Genomic DNA, 22,353 nt, shown 5'->3' on the forward strand with positions numbered 1-22,353 from the left:
TCACCAGCACACAATATAAAAAGCCCGTTTCACTTAAGAATGTTCTTGTTGAAGCAGTACAGATGATCCGTTCTGTCAAATCTCCGACCTCAAGTACACCTGTGTAGTGTCTTGTGTGACGAAGTGGGAAGTACACATAAAGTGCTGCTGCAGCAAACTTAGGAGGAGCCCTTGTGTGACAAGCACTTGAATCGTGACCTTAATAGCAGCTTTTCTCAGTTTTAGTTGAAAGAACAATCGACCAACTATGGTTATTCTGAGTTAGATATTTAATAGCTGTTTTCTCAAAAGTGAATAAAGGGTGACTGTTACGTCAAGAAAATCAATGCACAGTATTTGTTACCAATGATAAGACTCAAGCTTTCAAGTGGAAATTAGAATCTTGGAAAACTTGGTTTGCCACCATGAGCTTGACAACTTCCTAATACATAAAAGACTTTGATGGTTGCGATCTGTGTTGTCATAACAAATGTGATTTTGTCCATTTTGTTGATATTGCTTACTTGAAATATTTCCATGTATGGAAGATTCTGCATAGTTCGGTGAACCATTATTTTCCCAATGACCAATGTATGATGTTAGGAAATCCTGCACTGGTAAAGAAAAGTCCCTTCAAAGTGAAACATGGACCAGTAGACTTTAACGTAATAGAATATAGAGGAATATCCAAGAAAAGGTTTGTTTTTAAATTTACTTAATTTTTATTGGAGTATAGTTGATTTATAATGTTGTGTTAGTTTCAGTGTATAGCAAAGTGATTCAGTTATATGTATTATATATGTGTATATATAATATATATATTCTTTTTCAGATTCTTTTCCCATATAGGTTATTACAAGGTATTGAAATAGTTCCCTGTGCTATACAGTAAGTCCTTGTTGTTTATCTATTTTATCTATAGTAGTGTGTATATGCTACTCCCAATCTCCTAATTTATCCCTCCCCTCCACCTTTCCTCTTTGGTAACCATAAGTTTGTTTTCCATGTCTGTGAGTCTGTTTCTGTTTTATAAATAAGTTCATTCATATCACTTTTTTTAGATTCTACATGTAAGTGTTATCAGATGATATTTGTCTTTCTCTGTGTGACTTACTTCATTTAGTATGACTTACTTCTAGGTCCATCCATGTTGCTGCAAAGGGCATCATTTCATTCTTTTTTATGGCTGAGTAGTACTCCATTGTATATGTATACCACATTTCTTTATCCATTCATCTGTTGATGGGTATTTAGGTTGCTTCCATGTCTTGGCGATTGTAAATAGTGCTGCAATGAACACTGGGGTGCATGTATCTTTTCAAATTATGGTTTTCTCCAGATATATGCCCAGTAGTGGGATTGCTGGATCATATGGTAGCTCTATTTTTAGTTTATTAGGGAACCTCCATACCGTTCTCTATATTGGCTGTACCAATTTGCATTCCCATCAACAGTGTAGGAGGGCTCCCTTTTCTCCACACCCTCTCCAGCATTTACTGTTTGTAGATTTTTTGATGATGGCCATTCTGACCAGTGTGAGGTGATAACCTCATTGTAGTTTTGATTTGCATTTCTCTAATAATTAGTGATGATGAGCATCTTTTCATGTGCTTTTTGGTCATCCTTATGTCTTCTTTGTAGAAGTGTCTATTTATATCTTCTGCCCAGTTTTTGATTGGGTTTTTTGTTGTTTTGATATTGAGCTGCATGAGCTGTTTGTATATTTTGGAGATTAATCCCTTGTTGGTTGCTTCCTTTGCAAATATTTTCTCCCATTCTGTGGAGTATCTTTTAGTTTTGTTTATGGTTTGCTTTGCTGAGCAAAAGCTTTTAAGTTTAATTAGGTCCCATTTGTTTATTTTTGTGTGACCCAGAGCATGACATTCCTGCTTTTTGTTTAGGAAAAAAGGAGATAATGAAACCTAATTCTCAGAGATGTGAGAATTATCTGAGATAATGTTTGTGTATCATGTCCTGCTCAGTAATGTTACTTTCTTTGCCTTCCTTCCCTATAATTAGATAGCTGCTTGTTTTACATGACTTGCTGGCATAGTTGGCCCTGTGATTTCTCAGTTTCAGATTTAGAAGTATTTATCATATAATATGGTAGGCAGTTTCCCAGGCTTTTTCTCATCATGCTGAATTAGATGTATTTTTTTGTATGATCACTTTTCTATTGTATCTTTATAACAATATTTCAGATGTAGCTGAAATAGTCATATTCCCTTACCAGTCATTTGGGTTAGCTACTATGAAATATAGGGCACTAAAACTATTGACTTCAAGTCTGAATTTATTAAAAAGTAACACATTTATGCAAAGGATTTTTCACTTTAAAGGAGTCAATGCAGATTGGTTGGCTGGTTGGTTTTAGGAAAAGTTGTCTCCTTTAATTGTTCATCATTGTTTGGATTCTTCAGATCTAACAGGTTTTGGCTTAAAATGTGATTGATTTATAAAGTTTCAGTTGACCACAACTTTTCAGTTCATGTGTTGTATAAGATCTTATATGGCAGAGAAGTACAAGCTTCCCAAACCTGACTCTGCATTCAAATCAGCTGGGAGGCATAGCCAAACACTTCCTTTCTGGTCCGTACTTGCGGTGATCCCGATATTACAGGTCTGACATGGGGGCTTGGAGGTGACATTTTAACATGATCCATGAGTAACTTTGACACACCACGGGTTTAGGATTCACTGTTAAAGTGGAGACGCCATCATGAAAATAATATGTGGCCAAATGGAAGGGATGGAAAGGTTGGTTTCATCAACTGCCTTGGTGTTCTGGTGATTGGCAGGTGGTGTGTTCTTATTACTCTAAGCTTTTATAAGAAATAACACAAATCTGTCTCATATATACTGGCATTTATGCAGGCATGTATGGAGGGAAGGAAACTTTCCCAGAGCCTTTCCCCATTATCCACAAGCAAGGACATTTCATTAAAACTCCTCTAATATTAATATAAGAAATTAGGCAGGAAAAGAGGACTTAGAATTAAGTGTGTACTGCAGTCCCGCTCCTGGGTATATATCTGAAAAAAACAAAATGACTAATTCAAAAAGATACATGCACCCCAGTGTTTGTAACAGCATTATTTACAATTGCCAAGATATGGAGGCAACCTCAGTGTCCATCAACAGACGAGTGGATAAAGAAGATGTGGTAAATATATATCTACAGACACACACAATGGAATACTACTCAGCCGTGAAAAAGAATGCAATTTTGCCATTTGCAGCAACATGGATGGACTTGGAGGGTATTACGCTAAGTGAAATAAGTCAGACAATGACAAACACTGTATGATATTGCTTACATGTGGAATCTAAAAAATACAACAAACTGGTGAATATAACAAAAAAGAAACAGACTCAACAGATATAGAGAACAAACTAGTGGTTACCAGTGGGGAGAGGGGAGGGGGGAGGGGATTAAGAGGTACAAACTATTAGGCATAAAATAAGGTACAAGGTTATATTGTACAACACCTGGAATATAGCCAATATTTTATAATAACTATAAATGAAGTATAACCTTTACAAATTGCGAATCACTATATTGTATGCCTATAACTTATATAATATTGTCCATCAACTATACTTCAATTAAAAAAATTAAGTGTGCACGATTGGGGGATCTTTGGATGGCAGAATAGCATAGTAAAAAGAGCTCTGCTGTTGGAAGGGCTTAGGAGCTGTGCTGCTGGCTAGTTTTGTGACTCTGGACGTGACTTTCCCACCGTGAGTCTGGTATCCCTGTCTGTACAATGGGAATAGGGTGATAATTAAATACAATAATTTTTATATCATCCCTGCACTTAATAGGCCCTCAGTAAATTGCTATTATTGATTATACTCTTCTTACTAAAGGGATGTTTAATTTCTTGGGGAATATTCATTGCTTTAAATTATGTAGTTCATCCATGCGCCAATACTGACTTATGGGGTGGGCGGGAGTGATAAGAAGAAATGTACTTGCCTCTCCAGAGTCCCAGTCCTTGTGAAACGCTGCCGCCTGGCAGACCTCTCGGTGTCACTAAGCTGCAACAGCACGCTCTTAGGATCCGGAAGGCTGGAGGGTCCTAAGATCCTCGTGTCTGAACTGTTCCTCTCTCTGCAGTGGGGGTGAGAGGGAGCTTTGAGGAGCACAGCTGTGCATTCATGTTGTCACTTTAAGTCTTGGGGTTTATTTTAAGGCTCTTCATCCTGTTTGTTTTCCTTTGTTCCCCAAACATTAAGTACTTACTGTCTGCAAACAGTGATAGAAACACGTTTGAGCAATGGAGCTTACCTGCTAGTAATAATTTGTTTTCCTCACTGGGAACAAAATGTGAGGCAGGGCACCCAAAAGAATCCCTTTGTGGTCCTGAGATAAGTATAAACAAATAGGGTATGTTTAAAGATGATTTAAATTTCAGTTATTAAATTAATATAGGGCTTATTTATTAAAACTGATCCAAGTAAATAAGGTCTAGCGATCTATTATACAGCATAGTGCCTAGAGCTAACAGTACTGTATTGTATACTGAAAATTTGCTAAGAGGATAGATTAAGATCTTACCACACACACACACACACACACACACATACAAATAATAGAGGGGGTGGGAGAAAACTTTGGGTCGTGATGGATATGTCTGTGACCTTGATGGCGGTGATAGTTTTACGGTGTATGCTTATCCCCAAACTCATCGAGCTGTATACATTAAATATGTACAGCTTTTTATGTGTTAATCATACCTTAATAAAGTGGTTTAAAAGAAAAAAACTTACCTGAGGAAAGGAATCTCTGAAGTCCAGGTACTTTTAGTTTTAGCTAAGTTAAACACCAAATACATCAACATGAAATATGAATTGTGATAATTATGTGTACTTGAGTCAAGATATTTATGTAGCCTTTGGATGTGATAGTAAAACCCACATTTAAAAAATGATTTCCTCTTGGTAGGTGGGGTCCTTTTACCATGGACGCTCTCATTGTATACTCCCTGTGACTCTGGGTGGTGGGACTGCAATGACTCCTTTTATTTATTTATCTTTTTAACGGTGCGTGAGTGGACGCACTTAGAGGTCTCCCGACTGCACCAGCTCTCAGACGTGTGAGGAAGCAGAAACCAAGGGCTGTATTTAGCACATAGTCCCAGGGCTCTGGGATCTGCTGTGGGTGTTGAGTGGGACCAAAGAGCCCCTTTCTCTAAATGTGAATTTGTGTTTAAGCTACAAAATCCCTGTGATGTTGTTACCTCTAACATGTGCAAAGCCCCTGCAGGATTTGGATCACAGCATGCTTGTAATTAACCTGTTTTAGCGCTAGATGGCTTTCTCCCTTTTTTTTTTTTTTTTTTCCCCACTAGCTTTTACCAAGCCTTGGTCTCCTGAGTAGATTGAAAGAGACAACTCGCCTTTGAGTTAAGCTCTGTAGAATTAAGAATATGTTTGTAATTGGTTATTTTAAAATGTATCTTAATTCCATTAATGTGTATTTATTGAGTGCCTATTATGTGCTAGAAACTGCTAGGGACTGTGAACATATGCAGATGGGTCATTGATTCAATAAATAGGTACTGAGCACTTACTTTGATCTTATTCCTGCTGGAAACTGGAGATACAAGAGGTGAATAAGGCAAGATCCTTGCTGTTAATCAACTTATAAGTTAATGGGGAGAGAAAAAAAACTAAAAAAATGAAATACACAGGCAATGTAATATATTGCGGCATAAATATGCATGAAATGTGATGGGAATGCAGGTGAGTGGCATATACAAAATTGGGGGAGGAGGGGTAGATGACTTCCTGGAGGAAGTGGCACTAGAGGAGGGCTTCCAGAGACATTTGGATAGTCAGGGTATATATTTTAGCATTTAGAGTGTGCCAAAGTAAGAGTTTACTGTTTCCGTATAGGGAGAAAGGCCCTCCAGATGGAGGAAACTTTGGGGGAACTGCAAGTATGTCTCTAGGTTTTGTGCAAAGGGTATTTGGGGCAATAGACGTGAGTTGCTATAATTCAAGGCAGGTTGTGCTAAGTCATGTAGTCCTTACCATACAGTGTTGTGTTCTTAGAATAGGGGTCAGAACAATTAAATTTTCTTGTAAGGTAAGTCTCTGTATCTATAAGAAGTTCTTTTTAAAAAATATTTTATTGGACTACAGTTGATTTACAATGTTGTGTTAGTTTCAGGTGTACAACAAAGTGATTCAGTTATACATAAATGTATATATTATTTCTTTACATTCTCTCCCATTATAGATTATTACAAGATATTGAGTATAGTTCCCTGTGCTATACAGTAGGTCCTTGTTGTTTATCTATTTTATATATAGTAGTATATATATTTTAATCCCAAGCTCCTAATTTATCCCTCCGCCACCCCCTTTGGTAACTGTAAGTTTGTTTTCTATGTCTGTGAGTCTATTTCTGTAAATAAGTTCATATGTATAATTTTTTTAGATTCCACATATAGACCTATGATATATGTCTATCAGAAGTCCTTGACTGTAAGCAGTGCAAAGTAACTTTGGCTAACTTAAGCAAAAGAAGAATTTATTGGAAGTATATTGGGCAGCTCACATATTAATGGGAAGGCTCAGAAAATGAGCAGGAACCTAGGTGAAGATATACCGGCAACCCAGGCAGGGGTAGGCTACTTGTCTTGTGATGATTGCGGCTACCATGGATACCACTGTTGCTCCTGGACTCCTGGGGGTACTGTTACCATAGATACTTTATCAGCATCCTTTGTTTTTGTGTCATTTCCTCAAGATTCAAAGTCTTTGGTTGGAATATCAGTTGACTGGGCCTTGGTCCTCCTAACTGCTAGAACAGGGAGGGGACCTTTTGGCTTCTGTAATGGGAGGTAGACCCAGCTTCCAAGGCTCACACAGTGAGTTCAGGGTTCTCCAACACTATTAGTATTTAATTGGAGGTGATTGACTATCAGGGTTATGATAGGTAGTAGTTGAAAGTTGAACCACCTAATTCTAAATTATTTTCCATTTCTGTAGTGTTATGAAAATAATGTGCTAGTGCTTTTATTTATTTATTTTTATTAAAGCACAATTGATTTACAATGTTGTGTTAGTTTCTGGTGTACAGCAAAGTGATTCAGCTATACATACATGTATGTATATATATTTTTTCATATTCTTTTCTATTATGGTTTATTATAGGATATTGAATATAGTTCCCTGAACTATACAGTAGGACCTCATTGTTTATCTATTTTATATATAGTAGTGTGTATCTGATAGTCCCAGACTCTTAATTTATCCGTCCCCCACCCCCTTTCTATTTCTGTTCATTTGTATCATAGTTTAGATGTTGTGTGGTATTTGCCTTTCTCTTTCCGACTTCATTTAGTATGATAATCTCTAGGTCCACCCATGTTGCTGCAAATGGCATTATTTCGTTCCTTTTTATGGCTGAGTAGTATTCCATTGTATATATGTACCACATCTTCTTTATCCATTCATCTGTTGATGGACACTTACATTGCTTCCATGTCTTGGTTATTGTAAGTAGTGCTGCTATGAGGATTGGGGTGCTTGTATCTTTTCGAATGAGAGTTTTCTCTGGATATATGCCCAGGAGTGGGATTGGTGGATCATATGATAACTCTATAGTCTTTTAAAACTAAATACTGGATTCTGGGTCTGCAGATACAGCTTCATCCTCCTCCTTACCTATACCCAAGCACCAATGAATTCTCCATTGCTTAAAGAGACCAAACACTTTGGTGACTCAGTCCCTATGCTTCACCTTTACCTTTTGGGGCTCATCTTTCCTCACTAGCACCCTCTCCTCACCCTGAAGCAGATTAACATCCTCCTCCTTTTTTCCACTTCAGCTCAGGAGTCTCTTTCTCCTGTTATTTTAGCTCCGAATCACCTCTGTCAATCATCGCGTAGTAATGAATTACTTCTGAGCCTCCAAAGCTTTGTGTCCCTTTAATAGAGCACTTACTCTGAGATGAAGTTTGGATAGTTGTGTGCCTGTGGTCTCCAGAATGGAATCAAAATATCCTAAGGCTAAGGGTGGTCTTACTCATTTCTTTGTTATTTATAGCTCACATCACAGGGCCCTGTTGAACTCAATTGTTACTTTAAAGGTTAAGCATACTTTCTGTAGTTTGGTCCACACTGATACTATCTCAGAGATATTTTTAAAGAAGCATTACAAAGTTAAACTTCACACAACTTTAAAGGTATTCATCACAAATTCCACTTTGAGAGCGTCTAAATTAAATAGGTGGATTTATTTTTCTTGTTTTCTACAATGGATGGATTATTCCAGGGATTCAAACTGAAGTTCCATGCCCAGGAAGACCATATCTGTAGAGGCTGGGAATTTTAGAAATCTTCCCGGCTCCCACCTCCTCCCCACTCCCCCCTATCTTGGGTTTCAAATAATGGTTACTTGGGAGAAAGGGAGTGAGAAGGTGTATTCAGCTGTTTGCCTTCAGTTTAGCGTTGGAGATCCCTGTTTGCTTTTCTCAGCGTGTGTGCTCCGTGCAGGCGTTCATAGAGGGGGATGCCAGGACCTGGCTGCTTCCTTCAGGCCTCAGGGTCAACAGTGTGACTTGGCTACCCTAGGGAGGGAGCTTGGCTTCACGTGAGGGCTTGTGAACAGACTACCCCGTATTTTTCAGGTACTGGTCGTGGAGTCTCCACGCTCCCTTTAAAAACATTGTTTCTAGGACATCTGTCTCCCTGAGCAGAGTATTCTCCTCCCCGGAGAAACCTCCAGTTCTGCCAGAATCCGAAGGCGTGGCTCGGTTGCTGACATTTAACTTTGAGGCCGCTGGCGCACTCAGTCAATTCCTTAGCTCTTTGAAAAGGAAGGTAGAAGCCACAGAATTGTTTTGTTGCTTGTGGTTAAAATCTCTGTTATAAGGTTAGAGGAGGTTATTCTAATCTCGACAGTGGAATTTTTTTTTTTTTTTTTTTTTTTTTTTTTGCGGTGCGCGGACCTTTCACTGTTGTGGCCTCTCCCGTTGCGGAGCACAGGCTCCGGACGCGCAGGCTCACGGGCCCAGCCGCTCCGCGGCATGTGGGATCTTCTCGGACCGGGGCACGAACCCGTGTCCCCTGCACCGGCAGGCGGACTCTCAACCACTGCGCCACCAGGGAAGCTCAGTGGAATTGTTTTTAAAGGCATTAGGTGGTTTTGGCTTACATGGAGCTGGCAGAAAGTCTTGCACTTGGGTGCAGTGACACCTGGGAGTTTTTTTGCAGTGAGCGAAGGCCCCAGAGCATCACTGCCAGCTGCAAAGGGGAGAGCGAGTGCTTCCTCATCTTAGAGAACTGAGAGGGCCAGGGAATCGTCGGGAACTCTCAGAGACTGGCTTTGAAGGGACCCTCTCATTAAACTTGGTAGTGACATCATCCCAGAGGATATGCCAAGTTCTCCATCCGTCAGCAAGTAGTAAGGGCTCATATACCTTATACAGAAAGTAGCAAGTACCCATATGGTGCCTTGTCTTCAAGCTTCACCAGGGCACTGGCACCAGCATATATGTATATATTTATTTATTTATTTATTTATTGAAGTATAGTTGATTTATGTTGTGTTTAATTTTTGCTATATAGCAAAGTGACTCAGTTATACATATGTATATTCTTTTTCATATTCTTTTCCATTATGATTTATCATAGGATATTGAATATAGTTCCCTGTGCTATACAGTAGGACCTTGTTTATTCGTCCTATATGTAATAGTTTGCATCTGCTAATCCCAAACTCCCAGTCCTTCCCTCCCACATCGCCCCTTCCCCTTGACAACCACTAGTCTGTTCTGTATATCCGTGAGTTTGTTTTTGGTTTTTAGATATGTGCATCTACTTAATGGTTGAGGAGTATTCCATTGTATATATGTACCACATCTTCTTTATCCATCCCTCTGTCGATGGCCATTTAGGTTGTTTCCATGTCTTGGCTATTGTGAATAGTGCTGCTGTGTACATAGGGATGCATGTATCTTTTCAAATTAGAGTTTTGTCTGGGTATGTGCCCAGAAGTGGGATTGTTGGATGCACCAGCCTGTATTAAGTGACTACTGCAAACTACTAGGCAGTTGATGTTTAAGTGCTCAGTTGTGCGCTTTCGATCATAATTACCGTGGCCATTGGGGGAAGGCAGGCCACTGTAGGGGAGGTAACCTGAAGACGTAAATGTATTGGGATAAACTTTAGAGGACTTGGGGAGGGGAGTGTGCAGCTAGAGGATGGCATTCCCAGCAGGGCCTTGGAGAATGAGGGTGGCATGTTCACAGGATGCTGGGATGCTGAGGGGACCAGCAGGACTGTTGATAGCTAAAGGAGGGGGCCGAGTGTAGACAGCCTTGAAAACCGAACAGAATTTGAACTTGAAGCTTGTAGCCGATATGTTTATGTGCAAGGGAGTGGCATGCTGGCAGTGGAGTTTAATTAAGGACAGGTGATTCCCAGCTGTGTGAGTGCAGGACGATAGTGGGGTGACGGTTTGAATGTCCTCCGATGTTTACACCGGAAGGAGACTCCTGAGCCTCTTATGTTGGTCTGTTTATGGATTCCGGATCTGATCTTAGGGAACGAATCAGTTACAGTGGAGGTGAAACAGCTGAGCAGGTGACCAGGATTCTTGTTGTACCTCTCGCCTCCCCCAGGAAACTCACTTCATTTTTACCTTAATTCATTTTTCCTTCAACAACGAGGCCTTTGTTATCCCTACTATGGAGGGAGGGAAAAAAGTCGTGTTCAGGGTCACATTACCTAAAGGCCTCTGGACAGTTACAAAGAAAGTGAGAGAGTGAAACCATAATGGGAAGGAAGTGTTCAGTGCTTCAGAAGCCAGCCAAAAGTAGTCATGCTCTTAGAGAGAGAAGCAAAGGATTCTTGTTGAGAAATGACATGCAGTTTTTGCAAAGAGAAAGGAACTATTCTTGTTGAAATGGGTCATCATCAATATAAGGCAGAAACGTTGAACCCTCAAACTGAAATTGCAGAATTTCACCCTCTGCCGAGTACAGCACAAACAAATGTCTAGCTTTACTTCAGGCAGGAGCCCGAGGTGCTGCCCACCCCCTGCCCAGAGGGAGACCCTGGGCAGGTTTTCTATTGCTTCTGCCAGTTTCCCCAAGCAGACTAAAGCTGTGTGAGCCATGGTCCTTAGATGAAGGTTTGGGTTGAAAGTAGGTGACTGCAAGTTACTAAGTCAAGAGAAACTTACATGGAAACCCTGAGAGGCAACTCCATGTACAGATTACATAGAAGTTGAATCCTTGGTCAGCTGTGGACTCCCCTAAAACCTGCACTGTCACTTAGGCCCTGGGCCCCAGCCAGGCCTCGCAGCGCTCACCGGGTAGGGGTGGTGTCCGGGCGTCTCCTGTGGTTTCTCACAATTCTTGCTCCCGGGGCTGGAGACCTGCTAACAAGGAAAACCGAATTTCTGCTTATGACAGGTATTGATGTCCAGTTTCTGATTTCAGAGATCCTTGACCCTGTTGGTTAGATTATATACCCTATGTTTTTACATAAGAAAACAGACTCAAATCGTGCTACCGGAGTTCCTAACGAAGATCCTGCACTAGAACAGGAAGGGAAAGATTATGCGCACGTGGGACGGCGGATGGTGTCTCTCTTGCATTTTTGCTGTGTAGCCCAGGAATGTCGTGCCACCCTGTGATACACGTTATTATCATTTTACCTTGTCTTACAGGTGAGGGAGCTGGAAGTGAAATGATTCCTTTCAGGTGTGGCAGTGCTGGGATAGCTCACTGGGTTGTCTCTTGGCCCAGTGGAGTGATGATTCCTGGGCCTGGCTGTCTGTAGGGTCTGTCCTGATCATCTTCTCTGCAATTCCAAGGAGAGGGGGCAGAGTGGGAACGGAACTCTCGGTCAGTGCGTGGGCCACTGAGTCTTAGATGACTGTTCATATGGAGTTGGGCATCCTGTCCTTCAGTCTGCATAGGGGGGTGTGTGTGTGTGTGCGCGTGCGCATACGAAGAGCATTAGTTCCTTCTTAATACTGAGGCCTGCCGAAGAAATGGTGAGAGGCGGCGCATCTTTGGTACCCTCTGAGCTTAGGTCCCTCCTTCCAGCTCTGCTCTCTATAGCGCCCTGTGGCCTGGAGCCCTGGGGCCTACTCTCACTCGGCAGGCCGTTGGTTAAGGTGTGGAAAAGCAGTTTATACCAGTGTTGTGATGATAGGAATGGCTGACTGCAGGGTTCTTACCTGGGCTCCATGTTGAAAGCATGTATCTATGCATACACACATTCCCTACGCACACCTTTATACACCCATACATATACACATGTATATTCTTAGGTAGGCCACAGTTTGGCCCAAAGAGTTGTAATCTGTTGGCATATGCCATTCCTGATCCAGATCGTAAGAGAACACCACACTTTTTTTTTTTAATTGAATTGAAGTATAGTTGATTTACAGTGTTGTGTAGTTTCAGGTGTACAGTAAAGTGATTCAGTTTATATATATATATTTATAAATATATATAAATATATATATAAATATATATATATTCTTTTTCAGATTCTTTTCCATTATAAGTTATTGTAAGATATTTAATATAGGGCTTCCCTGGTGGTGCAGTGGTTGAGAGTCTGCCTGCCGATGCAGGGGACGCGGGTTTGTGCCCCGGTCTGGGAAGATCCCACATGCTGCGGAGTGGCTGGGCCCGTGAGCCATGGCCGCTGAGCCTGCACGTCCGGAGCCTGTGCTCCGCAACAGGAGAGGCCACAGCAGTGAGAGGCCCGCGTACCGCAAAAAAAAAAAAAAAAAAGATATTGAATATAGTTCCCTGTGCTACACAGTAGGTCCTTGTTGTTTATCTATTTTATATATAGTAATGTGTATCTGTCACACTTTCTTTACTCAGGTGTCTGGGTCCTCAACTCCTCCCTGGCTCTGATTTGGTGGGAGAGAGGCGGAGGGTGCAGAGGTGTGTTTGTGTTTTTTGTTTCTTTGTGTGCACTGCTCTCCATCTAGCTTAGGGCTTCTCGGCGGTGGTTGCACATCGGAATCATATGAAGAGCCTTATAAAATACACATGCCTGGGCCCTGTCCCAGTGATTCTGATTGACTAGGTCTGGGTGAGACTGGGGTACTGGCATTGGCAGCGTTCCCCGGGTGATCCTAATAGGTGGCCAAGGTTGCTCTGTGCGTCTCTCCAACTTTCCACCAATATTTTCCACCTGCCTGAAGTAGAAGCCAGGCCAGGATTTGCCTTTGGATCCAGGCCATCGATGATTCCTAATTTTAGCCTTGACTTTTAGATTTATAGATGTAGAAGATGAGGCCCAGAAAGGGCTGAGTTTCTTTCCAGGGTAGTCCTTTGTCGGTCGGCCAAAAAGAGAACGCTGACAGATACTGTCACAGGCATTGGAACTGTCATTTTAGGCTGATCTTTACATAGTATGTCATTCACACTCGGTTTTTATTCATCCTTAAGATCTAAGTCACAACTACATTATTTATTTTAACATTGTAAGATAAATATTCTGGTTGTCAAAATCTTTTTTCTCTTTTTCTCTCTAGTCTGAACATGCTTACGATACATGTGAGCACACGCGCAAATATTATTTCGTGTGTTGAGGTAGAGAAACTCGGGAAGAAGTTGAGTAAATTTCCATCTTACAGCCTCTTAGAATAATTAGTTGCTTACTACTAGCTTGGGCCTTATGGGAAATGGGTAGATAACAATCCTAGCAAGAAATTGCAAATGACCTGTTTGAAGTGATGGCTGTAAAACATGATTTTTCTTCTAATGGAATTACCTCTGGCGCAAGGATTTTTTTTTTTAAATGTATTTTTATTACATCACAGGAGAACAACTCATGTTATCATGCTAAGTGACAGCAGCATGACACTGTGTGATTCCAAATTTGTGTGTACAAACCTTAATGTATAAAATTAAACAGAAACGTACCATAAGACTAACAGCAGTCCTCTATATGATTGTATTATTGGTAATACATAATCATAAAAATGCATTTTCTTTCCTTGTGAAAATCAGATACTGAAGCAGGATCAGCTTAGGCTCCTTGGCCTCTGTGCAGGTTTTCTTGACCTTTAGGCAGGGTTAGGCCCTTTGTCCTGAGCTCCCACTGTATCTAGAACAAGCCTTTGTTACAGCCAACGCTACCCTGCCTCGTAACTGCCGGCCAACGTGTCTGCTTCCTAATGAATTATGAGACTCCTGACGGCAGAGTTCTTGTCTTGTTTATCACTCTAGCGTGGCGCCTGGCACTTAGAACATACCAGGCACATGTTGACTAAATGTTGAAACAATTTCTGTTGGAACTATAGACCAAAGTAATCAGATTTAATTCTGAGGCTTGGTATTGCCCACTCCTTTTCGGGTTCCACAGTCAGTAACACAAGCATCTCAGATAATATTTTTCCTAAAAGCTTTGTCTACAACTCGGGTGAATTGCCACCGTGAAATGGGTGCTGCTTGGGTGTCTGGGTGGGAAAATTCCTTTGAGGGATATGGAGGCATCAGACAACTCTACCTAGTCGCATCCATCATTTGAGCATGCATCTACCTCCCTTACTGGGATTCCTTGCTCACCATGCAACTTCCAAGTTGTAATTTGGCTTCTTGTGGAAATGTCAAAACAGTAAATGTGCTAGCTGGCCTGGAGGGCAGAAGAGATTGTTCCCTCTGGCGGTTGTGTTTCTCATGGTAAATTAATGAATTAGCAAAATTTGGATTCTGATGACCCAGTGAGGTGGCGCCACCCTGTGAAGTCTCTTGGCATGCTTTGTACCGTCTATCTTATCTCCACCAACAGTGGAGAATCAGAGGGGAGGGTGCATTTTCCAGAATGCTAGGGAAAGGATATCCAGGATGGAAGAGAAGCTGTCGAGATAAACTTTGGACAGCTGTGGACAAACCTTCAGGTCTGGGTACAAGAAAGTTTTGATATGGATTAATTCTACACATGACGAGGAGAAGACCAGGGCAAACTATACAATGATCCATTATAGTCACACGTTAACGGAAAAGGCACTAAGATGTCCTTAGCCGTTAACTCTCTAAATTGTTTTTCCTTGTATTTGTAACTAATCTAATTGATATTCATGTTTAGCTACCATGTATATATGTCTCTCTATATGTATATATATATATATAGTTTTTAATAGAAAAGGCCTTTTATTTTTTTTGAACTTTTGGATTTTGTTTTATTTATTTTTTTATACAGCAGTTTCTTATTACTTATCTATTTTATACATATCAGTGTATACATGTCAATCCCAATCTCCCAATTCATCACACCACCAGCCCCACCCGCTGCTGCTTTCCCCCCTTGGTGTCCATACGTTTGTTCTCTACATCTGTGTCTCTATTTCTGCCCAGCAAACCGGTTCATCTGTACCATTTTTCTAGATTCCGCATATATGCATTAGTATACGATATTTGTTTTTCTCTTTCTGACTTACTTCACTCTGTATGACAGTCTCTAGATCCATCCATGTGTCTACAAATGACCCAATTTCATTCCTTTTTATGGCTGAGTAATATTCCATTGTATATATGTACCACAACTTCTTTATCCATTCGTCTGTCGATGGGCATTTAGGTTGCTTCCATGACCTGGCTATTGTAAATAGTGCTGCAATGAACACTGGTGTGCATGTGTGGTTTTGAATTATGGTTTTCTCTGGGTATATGCCCAGTAGTGGGATTGCTGGGTCATGTGGTAATTCTGTTTTTAGTTTTTTAAGGAACCTCCATACTGTTCTCCATAGTGGCTGAATTACATTCCCGCCAGCAGTGCAAGAGGGTTCCATTTTCTCCACGCCCTCTCCAGCATTTGTTGTTTGTAGATTTTCTGATGATGCCCATTCTAACTGGTGTGAGGTGATACCTCATTGTAGTTTTGATTTGCATTTCTCTAATAAGTAGTGATGTTGAGCAGCTTTTCATGTGCTTCTTAGCCATCTGTATATCTTCTTTGGTGAAATGTCTGATTAAGTCTTCTGCCCATTTTTGGATTGGGTTGTTTGTTTTTTTAATATTGAGCTTCATGAGCTGTTTATATATTTTGCAGATTAATCCTTTGTCAGTTAATTCATTTGCAAATATTTTCTCCAATTCTGAGGGTTGCTTTTTGTCTTCTTTGTAGTTTCCTTTGCTTTGCAAAAGCTTTGAAGTTTCATTAGGTCCCATTTGTTTATTTGTGTTTTTGTTTCCATTACTCTCGGAGGTGGATCAAAAAAGATTTTGCTGTGATTTACGTCAAAGAGTGTTCTTCCTGTTTCCTCTAAGAGGTTTATAGTGTCTGGCCTTACATTTAGGTCTCTAATCCATTTTGAGTTTATTTTGGTGTATGGTGTTAGGGAGTGTTCTACTTTCATTCTTTGACATGTAGCTGTCCAGTTTTCCCAGCACCACTTATTGAAGAGACTGTCTTTTCTCCATTGTATATCCTTGCTTCCTCTGTCATAGATTAGTTGACCATAGGTGCATGGGTTTATCTCTGGGCTTTCTATCTTGTTCCTTTGATCTATATTTCTGTTTTTGTGCCAGTACCATATTGCCTTGATTACTGTAGCTTTGTAGTGTACTCTGAAGTCAGCGAGTTTGATTCCTCCAGCTCTGTTTTCTTCCCTCAAGACTGCTTTAGCTATTCGGGGTCTTTTGTGTCTCCATACAAATTTTAAGATTTTTTTGTTCTAGTTCTGTAAAAAAATGCCACTGGTAATTTGATAGGGATTGCATTGAATCTGTAGATTGCTTGGGTAGTAGAGTCACTTTCACAATATTGATTCTTACAATCCAAGAACATGGTATATCTCTCCATCTGTTTGTGTCATTTTTGATTTCTTTCATCAGTGTCTTACGGTTTTCTGCATACAGGTCTTTTACTTCCTTAGGTAGGTTTATTACTAGGTGTTTTATTCTTTTTGTTGCAATGGTGAATGGGATTGTTTCCTTAATTTCTCTTTCTGATCTTTCATTGTTAGTGTATAGGAATGCCAGAAATTTCTGTGCATTAATTTTGTATCCTGCAACTTGACCAAATTCATTGATTAGCTCTAGTAGTTTTCTGGTGGCATCTTTAGTATTCTCTATATATAGTATCATGTCATCTGCAAACAGTGACAGTTTTCCTTCTTCTTTTCCAATTTGTATTCCTTTCATTTCTTTTTCTTCTCTGATTGCCATGGCTAGGACTTCCAAAGCTACGTTGAATAATAGTGGCGAGAGTGGACATCCTTGTCTTATTCCTGATCTTAGAAGAAATGCTTCAGTTTTTCACCATTGAGAGTGATGTTTGCTGTGGGTTTGTCGTATATGACCTTTATTATGTTGAGGTAGGTTCCCTCTATGCCCACTTTCTGTAGAGTTTTTATCATAAATGGGTGCTTAATTTTGTCAAAAGCTGTTTCTGCATCTATTGAGATGATCATATGGTTTTTACTCTTCAATTTGTTAATATGGTGTATCACATTGATTGATTTGCGTATATTAAGGAATCCTTGGGGGCAAGGATTTTAATTAAAAAAAAAAATAGCCTGACTCTTCCCAGAGTAAACTAAGTTACTTTTGCCAGAAAGAGCCTTCAACTTGGTGCCCATGCAAAGAAACGAGTGCAGAGAGGAAAGACAGCCCAGACCCATCCTGCTGAGTATTCCCATGATGTTGTAGATGCCAGATCAGTGTTACTGTCGTGGTATCTCATGTTCAGTGACTGTAGAATTGAACACAGTGTCACGTTTAATTGAAACAGGAAGCACACTCCTCTTTGAGTGTGAAGCAGATACAGAGGAGCTGAAAAAGGTCAGTGCCGGGCAGAAGGCCAGAACCCATGACCCGGGCTCACACTGCCACCCGAGGCTCCAGAACCCTCAGAGTGGGGCTGAGCGCTCTGTCCTGGGTTGGGACAGGCCCTTGCTAACACGTGGTCTGGCAAAATGACCACCCCTCTCTGCATCTTTCATACATTCCAAGAGACAGCTGCCCTTCCCCTTTTAGTTTTCCTTTTCTGGCCTCCCTGCCTCCCTCCTTTCTGTCCCCCACCTTGACCTTTCCAAACTTGGTGACTTGTCCAGTTCCTCAGGGGACTTGATTTCTGCCAGTGTTTCTGCTGCTGCCCTTGGAAGTAGGTTGTGAGAAAGGGTCCCTGCCTTCACTCAGCGTGTCTTGAAAATTGTTATTGTGACCTCACGGGTCATTTTGGTGGGTGGCTAGACTTGTGATGATTCTGAATAGTAACTTTGGAATTTTATGAATCGAAAAGACAGAGCTGCCACTGCCAGTGGAAATGTGTGTGGGAGAACAGCTAGTGTGACTCACACGGCGAAGAGGGAGAGGAGGACTTCATTGGCACTAATATGCACTTTGCTTTCTGCCCCCAGGTCCCCCTCCTGCCTGTTACAGCCCCAGTAGTCCCATCCAGATTCTGGAAGACCCCAACTACTTTTTCCCAGACTTTCAGCTCTATTCTGGGAGGCATGAAGCATCTTTGACGGTGGAGGCAAACAGTAGCATCAGGGAAAAAGTTGGTAAGTTCTTTTATTGGCACTTGTGTTGGAAAAGCAGAACAATCTTATGTTTCTCATTTTTCGCTCTTTTGCATAATTTTTTCTCTATCCTTGTTTTAAATATCAGCATATTGAATTATTGGTTGTCTCTGTATTGGTAGGTGCCTTATTTTTAATGTTTGGTAAACATTAACAAGGTTTTAATAGACTGTTTTACTATAATATGTGACCCTCTCAACAGAGTTCCTAAGTACGTAGGAACTTCAGAATTATACCACTTATGCCTTCATTTTCTTCTAATTCCTAAATATTCTTTTGTATTCTTTCCCAGAATCTTTCATTCCTTTTTTTCTTCTCTGCTTTCATTTTTACCTCTTTTTGCAAATGATTCAGAAATTCAGAGAAATTCAAAACTATAGTCGGGAAGGAACTGCTTCCTTTGTAAAAACTTTCTGCCTATTTTTGAGGGTTTATGAGATTGGTTAAACCATGAAAAGGAATCTTCAAAACCACTTTAAAGAAGATCTCAGGGTTCTTGCCAAATGTGCTTATGAAAAGGAAATTCAGTAGTTTTCATGCTTAATGAGACACCATTCCTTTTATTATTCATCCAAAAAAATCTTTTTCCTTTGGATATATATTTTTATTTGAATTTTTATTCATTTTATTTTAAAATGTTGATTTTTATTTGAATTTGCTTGTTTCATTAAGCCCTGAAGGTAAGGACTGTCCACTTCACTCTCCTAACCCCAGCACCTATCAGAATGCCTGACTATAACAGGTTGGCAGTTGGTATTTGTAGAGTGAGTGATGGCTCAACTCAACCCACACTGTTAATCGCTTTCCTAGGGTTGTTCATCACTTATTACAGTTATTTGGCAATTCATCTTGTGTGGACTTTCAATGATCTGTTTTTGTTGTTTAAAAATTTTTGTTGTTGAACTTTGGTTTAAATCTCAGTTACTGTACACCTTCTCTGAAGGTGAGGAATAAGTTTGAATTTACATTTACACATGCCGTCCTGTGAGGCAGGTATGAAGCCTGACCGTTATACAGAGCAGAGAGGTTCAGAGAAGCCAAGTAATTTGCCTGAGGTCACAGAGGTGTGATTTTGGGGTTGATCAGAGTTGAGCTTCAGGAACCAGTCTGTAAAGTTCTTTACTTGGCAATTATTATTTTTTTTTAACCACTTTTTAAAATTGAAGTATGGTTAGTTTACAATGCTATGTTAGTTTCAGGTGTACAGCAAAGTGATTCAGTTATATGTATATCTATCTATCTGTCTATATATCTATTCTTTTTCAGATTCTTTTTCATAATAGGTTATTACAAGATACTGAATATAGTTCCCTGTGCTATACAGTAGGTCCTTGTTGTTTATCGCTTTCATGTATAGTCGTGTGTATATGTTAATCCCAAACTTCTAATTTATCCCTGCCCCCCACAATTCTTTCCTGAATGCCTTCTGTATATTGGGGTAGTATTCTAGGCACTGGGTATACGGTATGTGAACGTAACAGATAAAACTCTCTGTTCTCTGGTGCTTGAATTCTAGTAGACAAATACAGATAAATACAGTGTTGATCAAAAGGAGAAGAGGCCAGAGGCAAGAGATATTAGGCTGCTCAGGACATTTAGACAACTGGTTAGGGGACTGGAACCCAGGGAGTAGCTAAGGGCATGGAAGCTGGGGCTGCAGTCTTTGCTGTTACAGAGACACTCAAAATGTCATCTATGGTCGCCTTTTCTCATATTTTAATACTGAAAAGTGTAGGAGGAATGTAATCCTTGACAGAATCCCTTGCCCAAAGAAGACAATAAACCCAATGACTTATGTCTAGGTATATACACATGTATATGTGTATTTCTATATCTTATAAGCATATCACACCACCTTCATTTTTTCTCATTTCACTTATCACACCACCTTCATTTTTCCTCATTTCGCTGTGGACTGAAAAGTGCTTGGCACTTGATTAAATGTAGGGAGCAAAGGAGACAAAAGGATCAAAATTGAATCTGAAATTTCTATCTGGTTGTCTCTGATGAGGATGCCATTCATAGAAAAAAAAAAAAGGCAACCTTGGGGAAGAAAGATGGTTTGGGGGAAAATGATGTGTCCTGTGCATATGTAAAAACAAAGAACCATCACTGCATGGAATTGTAAGAGTGAAGGCTGCTGTCTCTAAGGCTGCTTATCTCTAAGGGGCTAGCTCAGCTCCCTCTATTGACAGGGGAGGATGTTGAGCTCTAAGAGAGCAAGTGATTTGCTCAAAGTCTTGCCAGTGCCACCTATTGTGATGATTGCTCTAAGGGAGGTATAATAATGGAGCCCGGACATTGGAGAAGGAGGGCTCAAGCCTGCTGGGCTACAGCAGGAAGGGTTCTACTTAGAAGGTAGCTTTGGAGCCATCACTCAAAGCATGTCTAGGAATTTCCCAAGAAGGGTGTGGTGAGATGCATCTTTCTAGGCAGGGGGATGGATGGGAGCAAAGTCCTGGAGGCCTGAGAGAGCTAGCATGTCTGGGAACTTCTTAGGGTATTGCTGGAACTTGAACTCCAAGGGGTTGCCGGTGAGGGGGCCAGTGATGGCATGAAATGTTGCTGGATGGACAAAGCAATGCCTGCTACATCCTGTGATGGACTGTCAGTTTCATCCTATAATTAATTGGCGAGGAATTTTGTGCAGAGGAGTGCTATGATTAAGTTTTCCGGTTTGAACAATCTTAGGGCAGTGGGGAAGATAAGTTGGAGTCTGAGGGGGTGGGTTTGGAAGTGGAAAAGAGCCTAGTGTCAGAGAAATAGATGAGGGGGCTCTTGGAATGGTTTGGGTGTGAGGCTTCACGGGCTTGTCCTGCGGAATGAACACAGATTTCGTCGTGGAATGAGTCGGATCCTGGATCTGTCTCTTCCTACCTCTGTGACCTTCGTGATTTACCTCCTCTAAACCTCTCTCCTTATCTGTAAGATGGGGGAATTAATGCCTGCCTCATGCGATTCTATGTGGACTAAACTAAATAAAGGAGGGAATTTAGTACAATACCTGGCACATCATATGCTCCTTAAGAATGTTTTTTGTGGTTGTACTGTGGTTATTGATAATGAACTTGGAGACTGGCAGGGGAATAAAGGGGAGAGTTGGGAGAGATGTTTCATTTCGGAGGCAAAATTGACAGGCAGGCGCTGACCAGATGTTGGGGGTAAGGGAGAGAAAGGAATTTTGGAAAACTCTCAGGTTTCTGGCTTGGCAAAGAGTAGACGAGGCAGGGATCCAGGGGTTGTTTGGATGGGCTGAGGAAGACACGTCGAGTTTGGAGGACCTGTGGGCCATCGGCTGGTGGTTGTAAATGGGTGGGCCATGGGTCAGTAGGTTCAGACGAGCGGTGGATGAGATGAGAATCTGTCAAAGTGAGGGTGGGTGAGTGCTCAGGGCAGAGCTGTGGGAAAGAATTTAAGGGGCAGGTGGAGAAAAGGGAGCCGGAGATGGAGTGTACGGAGAAACAGCAGGATCCCGAACCATGAGAGGGGGCGGCCTGGATGCTGAGTGAGGAGAGCATTTCAAGAAGTGGATGATCAACATGCTAAATGCTTCAGAAAGGTTAGGCTGGAAAGTTCTCCCTGGGAATGATTACTAATCAGAGCGGTAGGGAGGGCAGTGGACAGCACGTTCGGAAAGTGGAGATGGCAAGTATCGATTGCTTTCTGAGGACGATTAGAAGGGGAGGAGAGCTGCAGGGTGGCACTTAGAGGTTTATGTAGAGCCATGAAAAGATGGTTTCTTTTTGTTTGGTTCTGAGTTTTGCTTGTTCTTTTTCTTTTTTTTTTTTTTAAGTTGGGAAAGACTTGACCTATTTATATGATGAAGAGAAGGAGTCAGTGGAGAGCTTAAA

General features: G+C 41.0%; 1 protein-coding gene across 8 annotated transcripts in view; it reads left to right on the forward strand.

The window, feature by feature from the left end:
• Nucleotides 1-22,353, forward strand: part of AMOTL1 (angiomotin like 1) — a 176,249-nt gene that overhangs the window by 83,661 nt on the left and 70,235 nt on the right. For all 8 annotated transcript variants that reach the window (XM_027087773.1, XM_027087772.1, XM_027087777.1 and 5 more), the window contains one exon: nucleotides 18,338-18,484. In XM_027087773.1, the coding sequence (XP_026943574.1) occupies nucleotides 18,338-18,484 (147 nt within the window). The remainder of the gene's footprint in view (nucleotides 1-18,337; nucleotides 18,485-22,353) is intronic.

The sequence above is a fragment of the Aethalodelphis obliquidens genome, unplaced genomic scaffold (genome assembly GCF_003676395.1).
Source record: "Aethalodelphis obliquidens isolate GAN/ISIS:26980383/991018 unplaced genomic scaffold, ASM367639v1 scaffold60, whole genome shotgun sequence".
NCBI classification, from domain to species: domain Eukaryota; kingdom Metazoa; phylum Chordata; class Mammalia; order Artiodactyla; family Delphinidae; genus Aethalodelphis; species Aethalodelphis obliquidens.